The sequence below is a fragment of the Nelumbo nucifera genome, chromosome 5 (genome assembly GCF_055504915.1).
Source record: "Nelumbo nucifera cultivar China Antique chromosome 5, China Antique-T2T, whole genome shotgun sequence".
NCBI lineage: Eukaryota > Viridiplantae > Streptophyta > Magnoliopsida > Proteales > Nelumbonaceae > Nelumbo > Nelumbo nucifera.
In genome coordinates this window covers 30,768,737-30,784,436 of record NC_142653.1, presented here as the reverse complement: position 1 = coordinate 30,784,436, position 15,700 = coordinate 30,768,737, and the positions used below count along the sequence as shown (strand labels likewise).

Here is a 15,700-nt window from a genome sequence, read left to right as displayed (position 1 = left end):
GCAGAAAGGTTCAAACGAGAGAACGTAACGTTTCGGAAGGTTTGGTAATCGGGATGCTGAGTCGGACACGAAAGTGTGTATCGGCCTATCGGGGCATTCCCTTTTGGGCTTTCCTCTGTCGGACGCGAAATTTAATAAGGAGTTTTGACCGCATCCGAGGTGGCAGTGAGTGGGCCCGGCGAGAAGGTGTCTTTGACCAAACGGGGTTCCCGGTTAGGTCTCTTTCCAACAGAGAGTGAGAAGGGGGGGTGGGCCGGTGGGCGGGTATTTAGTTTTGAGTTTTGACTAGAGTCGGGCAGCGGGCAGCATCTCTCGGGCAACTGAAACACTGCACGCCAGCCTCGCCTCACTTAAGATCAGCAGAAAGACAACAAAAAGATAATCGAACCATTTTCAAAGTAGGAGAGAGATATTGAAGATTAATAGAAAAAAAAGGGGGGAAACAGAGAAAAAAGTTTTAATGCTGGAAAAGAATTTCTGAGGAAAGAGTAATGGAAAGAAATGATCGGGAATCTGTTGCAATCGTCTGTTTATTGTAATCCGTTTTGTTTTTCTGATGAGATCGGCTTTCGATTTTGATTCTTTTGACGCGTTATTCGAGGAAAATGGTGGATGTTTTGGCGACTACACTTGGACGAGTATGATGAGCTAGGGTTTGAGAAATTAGGGTTTCATTTTATGCGGAATTTAGCGGAATTTGTGTGGATCTGAGAAGATTGATGAAGTAGCTGAGTGGTTCAACTTTTGAGCTGGAGAGAAATGGTAGTCATGGAGCGGAAGATTGTGACTGCGGTTCTGCTCTGGTTGATCCTGGTGTTTCGTCCGTTGACGAGGATCTATGCTAATATGGAAGGTCAGTAGTTGCTGTTGACTCCCTTTTATGAGGCCTGTAGGACTTAGATCTTTGATTCTAAGTATTTCTGAGCTATTGATTTGATGAAATGTACACGCCATTAGCTGCTTCTGTGGTTGCTTATAATACACCGATTACTTTCGGGTCAAACAGAATAGAATCTCTAGTATTTACCTTTCGGTTGATTTTTATTTGTGGAATAAATCAAAAGGGCATGAAATCGGGTAGAATTGGTGTTACAATTGCTACTATGCTCCGTTGAGCTTGTCTCATTCCGAATTTTCCGCAAGCCTGCAATTTCGGGGCTGCGAAGAACTTGATTGACTATAAGGCTGTAGTTCTAGCATGTTCAACTAGTTAAGTATTATATTCTCCACGTCTGGGTGACATGGAATCAAAATGTTAGGATCTTAATTGATTTCACTAGCATTGTTGACGCCAATATAAGTGGATGGCGTTGTATTGAGAATTCTTGAAAAGCTGTAAGGTGGTTGTACCCTTTTTACAGGCTATACCATTCTGATTAGGGGAAAAAATTGTTTGAAATTCTGCATCAGAATTTTCAACACTGACAAAAAAAGAAAAAGACAAATGCTAGAGGCTTCTGCCTGTAGACTGTCTGTACTGATCGTAGCAATTGAATATGCTGACCCTTGCCTTGCTTTCACTAGTCTTTGACTTGACATTACTTGGCATCAATGTGGGGATTAATGAGTTCACTTTTATTGTTCTTCATTCTGTTAGTTGATTCTTATTGCTTGCTTCTGTAACAGGTGATGCTTTGCATAGCCTAAAGACAAATTTAGAAGATCCTAATAATGTGCTACAGAGTTGGGATCCCACCCTTGTCAATCCTTGCACGTGGTTTCATGTCACATGCAACAATGATAACAGTGTCATAAGAGTGTAAGCTGTTTTCTTTTGTGCTTGACATATAGAAGTTGCCAATTGGCAGCTGACATTGCTTTGTTGTTATTGCCTACCTTATGCTTTGGTAATTCTAATCGCATTTATTTTCTTACAGTGATCTTGGAAATGCTTTATTATCCGGTGAACTTGTCTCACAACTTGGTCAGCTTAAAAATTTGCAGTACTTGTAAGTTGTGCATGTATGATATGAAAATTTTGGAGTTGTTTTTTGCTTATATGACTTGTAAGTTTCCATCATTCTGCTGATTGAAGTTTGTGTTCACCATACTTCTAGAGGTTGTGCATGTTCCATGAAGATTTGTCAATGTTTTAAAACGCGGAGGCATGAGGCGTAGTTCAGAATGCAAGAGGCGTAAGCCTCCCGAATACAAGGAGGCGTAAGCCTCCTTAAGAGGAGGGGGGGGGGTTAGGAGGAGGATGACGAGGAAGAGGGGATCTCATTTTTTCTTTATTTTTAATAAAAATCTTTTATATTAAGAAGAATAAAGATGCATAACATTAGTTGAAAGGGGGGGGGTCTTGTCGAAGCGGGAGCAAGACCTCCCTAACTCAAAAAAAAAAAAAAACAAATTGGGCTGCATCGAAAAGGGGGTGGGGGGTGGGGGCGAAGCCGAAGGGGCAGGGGGAAAACCACTTTCTTTCCCCCTCTCTTTTCTTCCCTTCCGTTTCCTTTCCTTTTCTCCTTTTTTTCTTCTCTTTCTTTTACTTTCCCTTCCCTTTCTTTTCTTTTCCTCTCCTTTCCTTTTTTCTTTTCTTTTTTTTTTCTGTCTTTTTATATCAGATGTGCATGAGGCATATGCCTCTAGCACGCCTCATGAAAAAAACGCAAGCCTCCAGGCATACGCCTCCCGTGCCTTTTAAAACACTGGATTTGATGTCTCTATAAGTTATCTTTGACCAATGATTTACCCAAATAGCGGAATTAGTATGCAGGAAATGGCTAAATGTTAGTCATTTTCTTCTTTTGCTAGCAAACCCATCTTGTCTGTTTAGATATGTTACTTGTCTCATACCTTACCTTAAATGAGATTGGAACTACTTGTGGTCAAAGAGAAAATGCTATTTTTACATTTCATATTGTAACATAACCTATATAACTTTTCCTTTCATTAGATATTTAAACATAAAGCTGTTACCTGATGCTGGTTGTGGCTTTCCAGTGTCTTGGAAGGGGGGCAATATGTGGACCTAATCTCTGCCACCTTTTGTACAAAGCGGCTTCTTATGAGCTTTTCTGGAGTCTGGTTTGCCTGCTCCAAACTCCAGAGAAGTGTCTTATTTAATTATTTGTGTTGAACTAATAATTATTTAAGTTTTAAGTAAGCAAGTAAGCTGTTGCTAATGGTGTTTCTCTTCAGGGACTGGATGTCAGCAAAAAAATTAATTAGCTGAGAGCCTGAGAGCAGTCACACTTTTTTTTGTCTACAGATTAGCTGATACATTAACCAAACAAGGGGTTAATAGGGAATATTTGTATTGGGCTCCTTGTTTGTAACTGCTTCTTCTATTGTTATGCTTATCCTTGGGAAGGGTTAAAGAGTTTACCCCTTCCCTAGGAGGCTGTAATTGCTGTACTTGGTCTAATTAATAAAATTTCTGTTACTGATAAAAAAATATTTGTATTGGGCTCGGTTGTTATCTGTTTCTTTTTCTTCAATTATGCAAGAGGTAGCAGCCTGCACCTCTCAGAGGGATGCTTGTAAAGTTTGTATGTTATGTATATCCAATAAAATTTAAAGGTATTTATCAAAAAAAATATTTTGCTGATAAAGAAAAGGATGGGTGTGCTACCCCAAACCTCTGCATGGACTTGTTTGGGCTTGCCTCAAGGGGCCTTTACAGGGTTAGTGGGTCAATTCCCTAGGATTAGGAATGCAAAATGTTTAACATTACACCAGCTACTTGAAGAAATACAACTGGGGGATAAATGATTGAAAGTTTTACATGCTTGAATTATTGAGTGCTTGAAGTGCTTTGATATGATATATATTTGCTTTCACTTCCACATTCCCACTTTGAATATGCTTTATATTTTATGCTTATGCATTTTAATTTAAGTCTACAAGGTTTTCAAAACATTTGATTTCTTTCAAAACTCAGATTTGCATTCTTTTGTAAGTTACTTTGTTTTTTATATTTTTGAAAATTTTAAAAAAATTGCACCTTGCTTCAGAAAGGTGCTTGCCTCGTCTTCCATCTAATAATAATAATACTAATAAAAGAGAATTTTTATTAAAAGAAAAGGATTAAGTTATCAACTCACTGATTCAATGGTGAAGAGCGTTGAACAGAAAACATAGCAAATTCAAAACAAAAAGGTACATCAATAACTGGTATTCCTCATGACCAGTCCCGCCGCTGCTATATATCATAAAAAGTGCTTCTGTTCCTTTCTTTTCAAACATCCCAATAGATTGCAAATAGGATATTATCCCCCTTTCCCCAGCCTAGATATGCTTTGAGAATATTTCCAAAGGTCAACTTGATTTTTGAATATTAAACACGTTGAAGAAGAAATCCCAAATGAAAGCTAACCACAAACAATGAATAAAAAGATGTCTCGCGTTTTCCTCTTGCTTCTTACACAAAAATCACATATTAGGAATCGGAAAACCTTTTAATTTCAGATGATCCAGAGCTAGATGCTGTCCGATGCATCTAACCAAGTCAATGCCTCCACCCTTGGTGGGGAATTGGATCACCACAAACTCCACTAAAATTGCAATTCTCCTGATTTGTAGTTAATCTGTAACAAAGGGTTTAACAGTAAATTTTCCACCTTTACATTCATTCCACCATCTCATGTTTGGTGCATTTGAATCAACATTAACAGCCCTCAATTTATTGAGAAGATAAGAGCTTTCTTCCATTTTTTTTGATTAATAACAGAATTAATTTCATTAAAAAATAGATGAATTTTAGTACAAGAAGAAAGTGGAGGAATAAACACTCTTAGCCCTCCCCAACAAAAGCATTACAAAACAGCCCAAAATAAGTTATTCCTTCCCATCCTTTGTTTAGCAAGTGTATCGGCAACGGCATTAGCATCTCTTCTGACCCAATTACAAGACACCTCTATCCCATGTAAGAATTTGACATCTTTCCTCTTCTCATAAGTGTAGCACCACCATCTATCTTCCTCCTCTTCTTGGAGCCAGCTAATTACAAGCTTTGAATCACCTTCAATTAACAACTTCCTGACATTCAACTCTTTAGCCTTTTGAGTCCCTTCCATAACCACCATAATTTCAGCTCTTAACGAGTCCCCAACTCCAATTGGACCTGAGTAGAGCACAATGATATTCCCCTCTTCATTCCTGAAAACTCCACCTATGCCAGTTGGACCTGGATTGCCTTCACTGCTATCATCAAAGTTGAGCTTAATGAAGCCACAAGGGGGTCTGGGCAATCCTGGGTTGTCTGACATAGGTGGAGTCTTCAGGAAATGCCCTAGTTTCCCATTCAAAACTTGCCAGCCCATACTTGTCATCGCTTTTCTCCAAAATGCCTTTGTCAAAACTCCACATTAAATTAAACTTTGATTGATATTGTCTGGGCAATCCTGGGTTGTCTGACATAGGTGGAGTATTCAGGAATTATCAAGGGAACATCATGGTTATTTTCTCCGGCTCTATAGGCTATGGGGATTCTAGAAAGGGATGAACTATTGGCTGTTTTGCAAGGGCTAAGATTGGCCAAAACTCTTGGTTACAGAAATCTTATGGTGGAACCGTGGAAGGTCCCATGGATGGTGAATGGTTCTTGGAAGGGGATTCAATGATAGTTGTGGGTTGGCTAAAAAGTAACTATAATGGTTCCTGGATTTATAGATATATGGCAAGAGAAATGTTGTAGCTGGAAAGGGAGCTATTGGCTATGTTTTATGGACTCAAAGATAATCCAAAAACCTCACTGATGAATTAGCTAGGCAGGGACCAATAGGAGGGCTCTGTATTGGGGGGTTAGTCCCCATGAATGATGAATATAATTAGAAGACTTGAACAAGGGGATACATAGCTGGGGCTAGCCTAGCACACTAAGGGGTGCTTGGTACATTTTGTATACCATTATTCTTCACACGCTAACAAAAATTATGGACCAATAAAAGAACTGTAATATGTACCAAAAAATCTATCATTCATAAGGTCAAATTACACATTACATGTGTATGAGTTTTGACTCTCAACTGCCAAACTTATGTTTGGTGCATGTGAAACAAATAGGTTCATGCCAATCCATCAGAACTTAAAGTCAGAAAATCACTACAGATTTTGTGGATCAAGCATATATCCCTTATTCTCACCCATGTCTTGTTATGTTGAGGACCTAAGGTAGGAAGGCATCAGATGTAATGAAGGGACCAGTTATCTTGGAATAATAGTCATATTTAGTGATGAAATTTCCAGTTTCAACAGCACCAATTTGCATGAGTTGATGAGTGCTTCTGTTTATAAACATCAACTGCAATTTTAGCCCCTAACCTCTTATGGTAATGAAGTGACAATAATAACTAGTACTGGTATACCTTTCTTTTTTCTTGAAAAGAGGTAAAATATTGTATTAATAAAAAGAATTTTTTTGATGAATAATATTAATAAAAAGAAATTACACCCCCACACTAACACAGCAAGGAGCTGTGCCAAAAAAAACCTCCATCTGTACAAAGAAATGATTAAAACATTACAAAAAAGCAATGCGGCATTCAAAATGATTAAACATTAGTACTGGTATACTTAAAGTTGAAAATGATAGTCTATATTGGTTAAGCATTCAAAATGTACGTGCAGTTGCAGTCTGGAATTTGCATCTTAATATTCATGCCATGCTTTGCATTTTTCATATGATAGTATTGAAGTACTTAAAAAGCCAATACCCAATGTTGGTCCCAACTATCTGGGGTCGTCAGAGAGGTAGACTGTATACAGAAATTGCTTGTCAAGGCCTTGCTTAACTGAGTATGTAGCAGAAATTGTTTTTATGAGTTGCATGTATCAATCTTTGACAATATAGATGTATACTTTTCAGCAGAGGATTCTGCCATATTACTGCAAATATTTGATGTACAAAACATTAAAGTTGATTTTTTTTTTTTTTTTTTTTTATGACAGGGAACTATACAGTAATAACATAAGTGGACCAATCCCTAGCGAACTTGGTAATTTAACAAGCTTGGTGAGCTTGGATCTTTACTTGAACAATTTCAGTGGTCCCATTCCAGACTCATTGGGGAAGCTGACAAAGCTACGTTTCCTGTATGAATACTCATCCTTCAACTTTACTTTTATGAATAATTTTTTTTTAGTTGCTGCTTGACACCCAAAGCAATGACAATAATTGACCTTTTTTTATCAGTAATGACAATAATTGGCCTTTTCAACCCCCGCTTGCACATTATATTCAAATGGCACTAGTATCACAATGTTTCTCTAGTATTTGAATGAACTGCCCTCCAGGTTCCAGCTTTTCATTAGTTTATCCGGAAGCTGGACATTGCTCAATTCACCCCAAATGACCCAAAATATGTTACCAAGCCTTTGCTAGAAGCTGCACTGAATGAGATGATCCAGATCCTCTTTCTTACAAAGCATAAAAATTTTGTAATGACACTTCAATAGATTGGCCCATAAGATTTTAACTAAAACTACATTGTGGGAAAAAATAGAGAACTTTAGAGGAATTTAGACTATAGTTAGGTTTTCTTTAAATGGTAGAACCCTTGAAGGGTCTATGAAATGAAAGAATGATTTTTTGAGAAGTGTCTCCCAGATCCCATCTCCATGTATTCATCTTCAAGCTCCTCTTCAACTTGCTCCTAATGTTGGGTGTCTTCTTACCACTCATTCAAATTTCTGTTAAGATCAGGTCTGTATTCCTAATTCCCTAGTTGCCTTATCATTGTTTTAAGATGTGCGCCTAGGCGCACAAGCGAGGTGCATTTTAACTCGTGTCTCAATTGAACCTAGGTTCACTCTAGGAATTAATCCAGGTTACCTTTCACCTTGGCCTGGGTATGCACCTTTTATAAGTTCGCTTTATTAGCTTTTTTAGCATCATCATCATCATAGTCATAATCCATGTTCATGAGAGTTTGGCAGCCTATGAACTCTAAATGACCTTTTATTGTTGCTTGTGCTCCAGTAATGGTCTATCAACATTTCAAAAAACAAAAACAAAAACCTTTTGAATACCTAAAACCCGGAATGTTATAGATAGAATCTTAAGTAGTAAACTTTCCACTAAAAAATCAACAAAAGTCTAATTGATCTCTGATCCCTAATCCTAAAACAAAATGAACTGTGACCAACTTCCTAGGATTAGGAATGTGAGACATCTAAAAACACACTAGACTTAAAATAATCTAACTAGGGGATAGATTAAAATGCTGAGAGTTTTACAGGCATGAATTGTTGAGTACTTCAAGCACATTAGTAGAATTCACATCTCTGATAAGAATATATTGTTTTTCTTTCTTAGCAAAAAAGTATCGTTTTTCTTTCTTTTTTCGTCACTGAAACCGGAGTCCATAAAATGAGGGCTCTACCTCTCCTCCCTTCATCCTCCTCCTTTGTTGCTTGATGCCTCTATTTCTTAATGTCTTCATGGATTTGTATGTCTTCTATAGTTTCTATGTATTTGGATTGTGACATTTTATAGATATATTAAATTTATTGATACTTTTTTTCCTGAGCTATGGTTATGGATTATCACATTATGCCATTATGGAGGTTTGTTTGCTTTTTATTTGATATATAAAGCAGATCTTCATATCTTTATATGCCAATTTATTTATTTGAAGAATGATATATTTTTATGTCATTTTGTTTCTATAGGCCCATGATGTGTCCTTTTTTGTTCTGTAATCATTCCACTACCAATTTTGAATTACTGTCTGTAATCAACTTGTTGAAATTTATTTTATTTTATTTTTTTGGCTTCTTGACACCAAATAATACAGCCATGGTTTCTGCTCTTAGAGAATCCCCTTCTCGTATTGGCTCCAAGTACATAGCTATCAGAACACCTCTGTTGCTCCTAAACACTCCCCCCACATTATTTATCAAAAAAAAAAAACACTCCCCCCACGAAGACCCTGGATTTTCCATACTACTACTATCATCAAAATTTAACTTGATATAGCCTTCTCTAGGAGATGACCAACATTTTAGTGTCATCTCTTTCTTACTTGAAGATCCTGCCACTTCCCTCCATTTCCTAAAACTGTCATCACTCATCAGTGGTAAATGGTGAAAAGAGATCCATAGTTTTTACTCAAATATTCTTGCTGCCCTTGTCCTCTCTTTTTACTCAAATATTCTTGCTGCCCTTGTCCTCTTCCACATTTTCTTTCCCCTCTTATTCAGCCATCTGATCATTGTAGAAGCAAAACGTTCAGCCATGTTGATTGGGGCCTCCCACCCTGCACCCAAAAAAAGAAAAGAACCATTCCAAATAGCAGCAACAAATGAACAGGGGATTAGTAAATGGAAGAAGTCTCATTACAATCCTTGCAAAGAACACTCCAATTCGGAGATAACACCAATAAGACTTGTGACACTGTCAAAAAAAACCTTGTTAATCCACATTGTGTTATGATATTTAACATCACATCTAAGATCTTAAGACTTAGGACTAGGACTAACATAATTTTTGGTTTGTCACTAGCCCCAAGGCTAGCTCAGTGGTTAGTCTTGCTAATATGTATTCATTTGACTGTCAAATTATTTTGATTCATGTATTGCATTCTGATAATCTGGAACTTATGTCTTCTTTTGGAATGTTCATGCAAGGATAGCCGGCTTAACAACAACAGCTTGTCGGGTCAGATTCCAATGTCCTTGACCAATGTCTCAGCACTGCAAGTTCTGTATGTTTCTAAAAGACCTATCTTGTCTTCAATCAAAATCATTATCCCTCTTCCCTTTACTGACTTGCACTTGATTGCAAGGATATTTTGTTAACATTTAGCAATTGGACTAACAGGGATCTTTCCAACAACCATTTAGAAGGACCTGTTCCAGATAATGGCTCATTTTCTCTGTTCACTCCTATCAGGTTTCTTGTTGATAAAATTCTTTGAAATGTATTGATTTTTTTTTTCATGATCGTTAATGTTAACTTGATTCATGTTTATTTCCTGTCTGCAGTTTTGCTAATAATAAAAATTTATGTGGCCCGGTTACTGGTCATCCTTGTCCAGGATCTCCCCCATTTTCCCCACCTCCACCATTTGTGCCACAACCACCTGTTAATTCTCCAGGTTTCTCTCTCTCTCTCTCTCTCTCTCTCTCTCTCTATATATATATATATATATATATATATATCTATCTGTGTGTGTGTGGATTATCTTTCCTTTTTTTTTTTCTGTAGTTCATTTGCCATTGCCATTTGTAAAATTTTGTTTCAGGAGGAAATAGTGCCACTGGAGCAATTGCTGGAGGAGTGGCTGCTGCTGCTGCTTTACTCTTTGCTGCTCCTGCTATTGGGTTTGCATGGTGGCGTAGAAGGAAACCACAAGAACATTTCTTTGATGTGCCTGGTTAGTGATTTAGCTACTAAAGTTGAGTAAATTGAAAGTCTTGTTTGGCCAGACTAGGACTGCATTTGGTGCAGCTTCTTGACTAGGCTCTTTGGGCTTCTCATGTTTAAGAAACTAAAAGTTAGTTTGAAAATGTTTGGCATGTTGAGTTTAGATTGTCCTCGTGGATAATTTTCAGCTGTTTTACCTGATAAGCAGGAGGCATTCTGTATTGACTTCGGCTTCTACTTTTTCAGTGTTTACAAAACAATAAACACATGCACATTTTATAACTTTAAGATTCCTTTTTAAATGCCAGCAATGCCCTCAAATTAAGCCTTCAACTATTTGTGATTACTTTAAAATTACTGGGATGCCCCAAGTACTTTCAAAACCAAGATTTGTGTGTTTTGTTTTCCTCCTTGTGCTTGTCCATTACAACAAAAATTTATCCACAAATAGAAGCACTGCTTATGATAATTTTGAAGCTACTGTTTTAAGCCCTCCCAAACACTGCCTAAATTCTCTGCTACTTTTGCAGCTGAGGAGGATCCAGAAGTTCATCTTGGTCAGCTAAAAAGGTTTTCACTACGGGAACTACAGGTTGCTACTGATAGCTTTAGCAACAAAAACATTCTGGGTAGAGGTGGATTTGGTAAGGTGTACAAGGGACGCCTTGCAGATGGTTCTTTAGTTGCAGTGAAACGTCTAAAAGAAGAGCGTACACCCGGGGGAGAACTGCAGTTTCAGACAGAAGTCGAGATGATTAGTATGGCTGTTCATCGGAACCTTCTTAGACTACGTGGCTTTTGCATGACACCAACTGAACGCTTGCTTGTCTATCCCTACATGGCTAATGGAAGTGTTGCATCATGTTTAAGAGGTTTTGTTCTCTACATTCTTTTACATGATTTCTCTTCGATTTATTTCTGTCTGTCTCTCTGTGTGTATATTTGTATCAAAGTGGTATGGTAGATTTGAGTATTCATTTTTAATTGTTTTCTCTAACATAAATGCACATTTGTAGAACGTCCACCATCAGAGCCACCACTTGATTGGCCAACACGGAAGCGAATTGCTTTGGGATCTGCAAGAGGACTTTCGTATTTGCATGATCATTGTGACCCCAAGATCATCCATCGTGATGTCAAAGCAGCAAATATATTGCTAGATGAGGAATTTGAGGCAGTTGTTGGAGATTTTGGGTTGGCCAAGCTTATGGATTACAAGGATACCCATGTTACCACTGCTGTCCGTGGCACGATTGGACACATAGCACCTGAGTACCTATCCACAGGGAAGTCATCAGAGAAAACTGATGTTTTTGGATATGGAATTATGCTTCTAGAGCTTATTACTGGACAAAGGGCATTTGATCTTGCTCGGCTTGCAAATGATGATGATGTCATGTTGCTGGATTGGGTATGCATTTACATCCATATTTTTATTGATGCACATTTGATTTCTCTTGGTTTTATCATTTCAATGGATCTTATTCGTCCATGAGATTAGATTGGACACTCTGATTCATTAATTATGGTTACACTTGCTGATCAAGTTCTCACTGCCTATTTTTGAGCTTGAAATCTAATTTAGACTGTTCTACTTTGGTTTTTGTTAGCTTCATCACACAGTTGTCCTATTACTCTATGATGTATTGCTCATAGAAATAGAAGAAAAGAGGGAAATAGTCAGTTAAAGACAAGATAGAGGACAACTGACATAATGCCTATGAATTAAATGAAAAGAACTATATGATATAGGCATTTTTGAGCACTGAGGCACTATGAGCTTGATCATAGCCAAGTTTTATGAGAAAGAATTATTTAGCAGCACCTCTCTTTTCTACTCAGTAATGAGGGATTGTGTGCATTTCTTGGATTTATGACAACTGGTTTATTACAATACCATGTCACAATCCTCACACTGGATGTTCATCCATTCATTTTCACCTGCCTGATGCTAAAATTGAAATCTTTTCATTTATCATTTAGGTTGAGCTTAGTACCCAGAATCTTAGTATCAAGGTCTCTGCTTCTCAGTATGTTTGCATATTGCATGTAATTCAAATGGCTGGGTTTGAGTGATTCGTCAGCCTCTGATGCAATTGTGCAACTTTTCAGGTAAAAGGACTTCTGAAAGAGAAGAAATTAGAAATGCTGGTTGATCCTGATCTGCAGAATAACTATGTAGAAGCTGAAGTGGAGCAGCTGATCCAGGTAGCGTTGCTTTGTACGCAAGGCTCCCCAATGGACCGTCCCAAGATGTCAGAGGTGGTGAGAATGCTTGAAGGCGATGGCTTGGCAGAGAGGTGGGAAGAGTGGCAAAAAGTGGAGGTGGTTCGACAGGAGGTTGAGGTTGGACCCCCTAGGAACTCCGAATGGTTTGTTGATTCCACTGACAACCTCCATGCTGTTGAATTGTCAGGTCCAAGATGACCTTGTCAGGGCCAAAGTAAAGAGGAAATTATTTACTCCCTTTTTTTACATATTTTTTCTTCACTTTTTTATCATCTTGTTAGTCTTTTGTAAGCCCATCCTGTATCCAAAAGTGAAATTCATCACGTCTGTGCATATGAATCATTCTGGGGCCATTTGTATCATCTGCTGCAGCCTTTTCTCCATGATGAATTGATGTAATTTTTAAACGATGCTATGTGGCAGTTTGAACTTTCAGGTGCCGGGTCAAACTCGGCCAAAGAAGCACCTCTCGTGTCATGTTATGCAGTTCAATTGGTTTTTTGTTATTAACAGAATTACAGAAGTACAGAACTGCCTCGTAGGCACATAGTAAGGATTGTAACATGACTAACAAATTGCTCTCTGGAAACATTCCATGGATTGTAAGGTTTAACCCCTTCGCGTGCTCTTTTTTTTTTTTTAATATTTCGAGAGAACTCGCGTGCTCATTTTCCCTTTTGCTTCTTCCCCCTTTACCGTTTCTTGTAAAGTGGATGGGCTTTTTAGGACGACCTTTTGTTCTTTTCTCTTCTTGTTCCCCTTCTGTTGTATATCGAATTGATGGCTTATGCTACATACACTGAAATGATTTTGTTGTGACCTTGTGGGTTGCTACGTACATTTCAGACAATGCCCTAAAAAATGGGCAAATTGCCCCGTCTTTATTGCTCTTTGGCTTGGAAATTCAGACAATGCCCTAAATCCAGGTGCCCATGGCTTTTCATTTCTGAAGGTATCATGATGTTATAAGAATTGTAATAAACAACCTGTTTTTGAATATGTAACTGAATGTTCAATTGCAGAAAGGTCATTCATTACCCACGGTTTTAAAAGGCTAACGGTAGAGGTGAGGCGAATGGGTGTTGCCGTGTTGGAGAAGCGAGGTCATTACCCACAGTTTTAAAAGCCCTAAGACAGATGGTCTGTGTGTGTGTAACATATACAACAATTAAAGCATCCAAACTCTTATATATTAGTATCGGCGACTGAAAATTGATACGTATTATACAATATGCTGGAATATGTATCGATACTTTGAACGTTGTGATATATGTATGTATGTATAAGAATAATAGACAATATATATAATATATTTACTATGTATTTTAGTATTTTTATTTTAGCCAATTTACATATTTTTTATTATATTTATAATATGAATTCTATGTTTTTTTTTTAATTTTCTATTTTGTTTTATGCTTATATTCTTCTCTACTTAAATTATATATATGAAATTTATTTTCATTTCTTTCATGGCAAATTTACATATTTACTTATATTTGTTTTAATATGAATATTATGCTTTTGAAATTTTATTTTTTTATTTTACTTGATGCTTGTGATTAAAATATTCTATTTACTTAATTTACATACTTCCTAATTCCTATTTATTTCTTTATACAATTTTGGATAGAACTTATTTAATTCATGGAAAATTTATATATTTATTTTTTATTACATATATATTATTTTTATTATAGCATTTTTTTAATTTTATTTTAAACCCTTTCAGTCTAAATAAAATAAAATTTTACTTAATTTACATTTATTCTATTATTTTTTGACAAAAAAATTATTAACTTATAAACTTATATGTTTTCCATATTTGTTCTATAGACATCTTATATTTTACTGTTATGGTCTCATGTGACTGGGTTCATACATGGTGCGCTATGATTAATTTTTTGGGACCCGGGTGGGCAATGCCCCTCATCTACAGGATGTGGGGGTTGAACCCCCGCCAGCAAATGAGTTTGTACAAGCAATTTGGTAATTTCACTTGTATATTGTAATAATAATTTTTATTTTTGATTTAAAGAAAACCATAATAATCATTTTTAGTTTATAAAATTGGTGGGTCCTTTTGTCAATGTAGTCTATCGATTTAAGAATATAGTAGTAGATTAGTACTATTATATATCTATATACTAAGAGGAAAGAAAATATATATATATATATATATATATTTTCTTCTGGGATTCAGAAAGTTATTATTAAATTTGTAGGCCCAGGGCCAGTCCCAAGCTGAAATTTTCAGGCAAGGCTGAAAATGATCCAAGAGATCAAGAGAAGGCATTTCTCAACATGCAAATCTATCAAAGTAATACGAGACTGTTAATCTTCCAATCGTACCTCTGCAGGAAAATTTTGAAAACCCCCCTATAATTCATTTTTATCCACAGAATCCTCATCTTCCTCACCTACAACCTGGCACCTGCAGTAGAATCCATTGAACCACTTCAGAATTCTCTGTCCATCTATAGAATTTTGTTGCAGATAATGGCATAATGCTAGGATTTTGTACCTCTAGAATTAGGTACCCAGATAACAAATGATAAATTCCTCCAAGTAGGGATCCTAGCACACTTGCCCTAATACCCACCCCATTGTCCATCTGCATTTAGGACGTTCCAGGAGGCCTCTGGCTAGAGTCCGGATCTGCTCCTCACACTGACCTCACAGCCTGTCCTGACCACACATCGGGAACATCTCCCATACTAGTATTTATTATTCATGGAAAGATATTTCCAATAGAGGGTGGGATGTGGCTGTGGGGTCGGTGTGAGGCACGCACTGTGAAGAGCAGATGCAGATCCCAATTCCTCTGGCTAACCCTTAACTGAGAAACTAGACATCTTCAACAAGCCAAAAGTGCCTTGTCAAGTGTGCAAAATAAACTGAGAGAGGACCTATCTAATGAGAGTTCGGATCTGCTGATTACAATACATAGCTGGCCATCTTCATCCAGCCGCACATTGGAAACATCAGTTGTAATTTACATCGCTCATATTCCTGATGTGCGACTAAATAAACATGGCCTGTAATGTGTTGTAGTCAATAGATCCAGACTCGTCCAATGAACATCTTCTATATATACATGTATGTGTGTGGATTCTTGTGGGGAAATTTCTTACTGGGGACTGATTTGGGCACATTAAAAAA

At 37.2% G+C, this 15,700-nt stretch overlaps 1 protein-coding gene across 1 annotated transcript; it reads left to right on the top strand.

Moving 5' to 3' along the window:
- Positions 1 to 361: 361 nt before the first annotated feature.
- Positions 362 to 13,030, top strand: LOC104600033 (LRR receptor kinase BAK1). The gene is made up of 11 exons (XM_010262828.3): positions 362 to 853; positions 1,627 to 1,759; positions 1,878 to 1,949; positions 6,892 to 7,035; positions 9,576 to 9,647; positions 9,764 to 9,835; positions 9,928 to 10,040; positions 10,188 to 10,319; positions 10,840 to 11,181; positions 11,326 to 11,720; positions 12,422 to 13,030. The coding sequence occupies exons 1-11, from the start codon at positions 760 to 762 to the stop codon at positions 12,734 to 12,736; spliced, it is 1,884 nt and encodes a 627-aa protein (XP_010261130.1). The 5' UTR covers positions 362 to 759; the 3' UTR covers positions 12,737 to 13,030.
- Positions 13,031 to 15,700: the final 2,670 nt, after the last annotated feature.

Excerpts from the sequence above, each read along its gene's own strand:
- LOC104600033 (XM_010262828.3), top strand. The coding sequence starts at position 760 with ATGGTAGTCATGGAGCGGAAGATTGTGACTGCGGTTCTGCTCTGGTTG. Across the intron at positions 1,760-1,877 it reads GATAACAGTGTCATAAGAGT|TGATCTTGGAAATGCTTTAT; the intron begins GTAAGCTGTTTT and ends ATTTTCTTACAG. Across the intron at positions 11,721-12,421 it reads ATGTCATGTTGCTGGATTGG|GTAAAAGGACTTCTGAAAGA; the intron begins GTATGCATTTAC and ends GCAACTTTTCAG.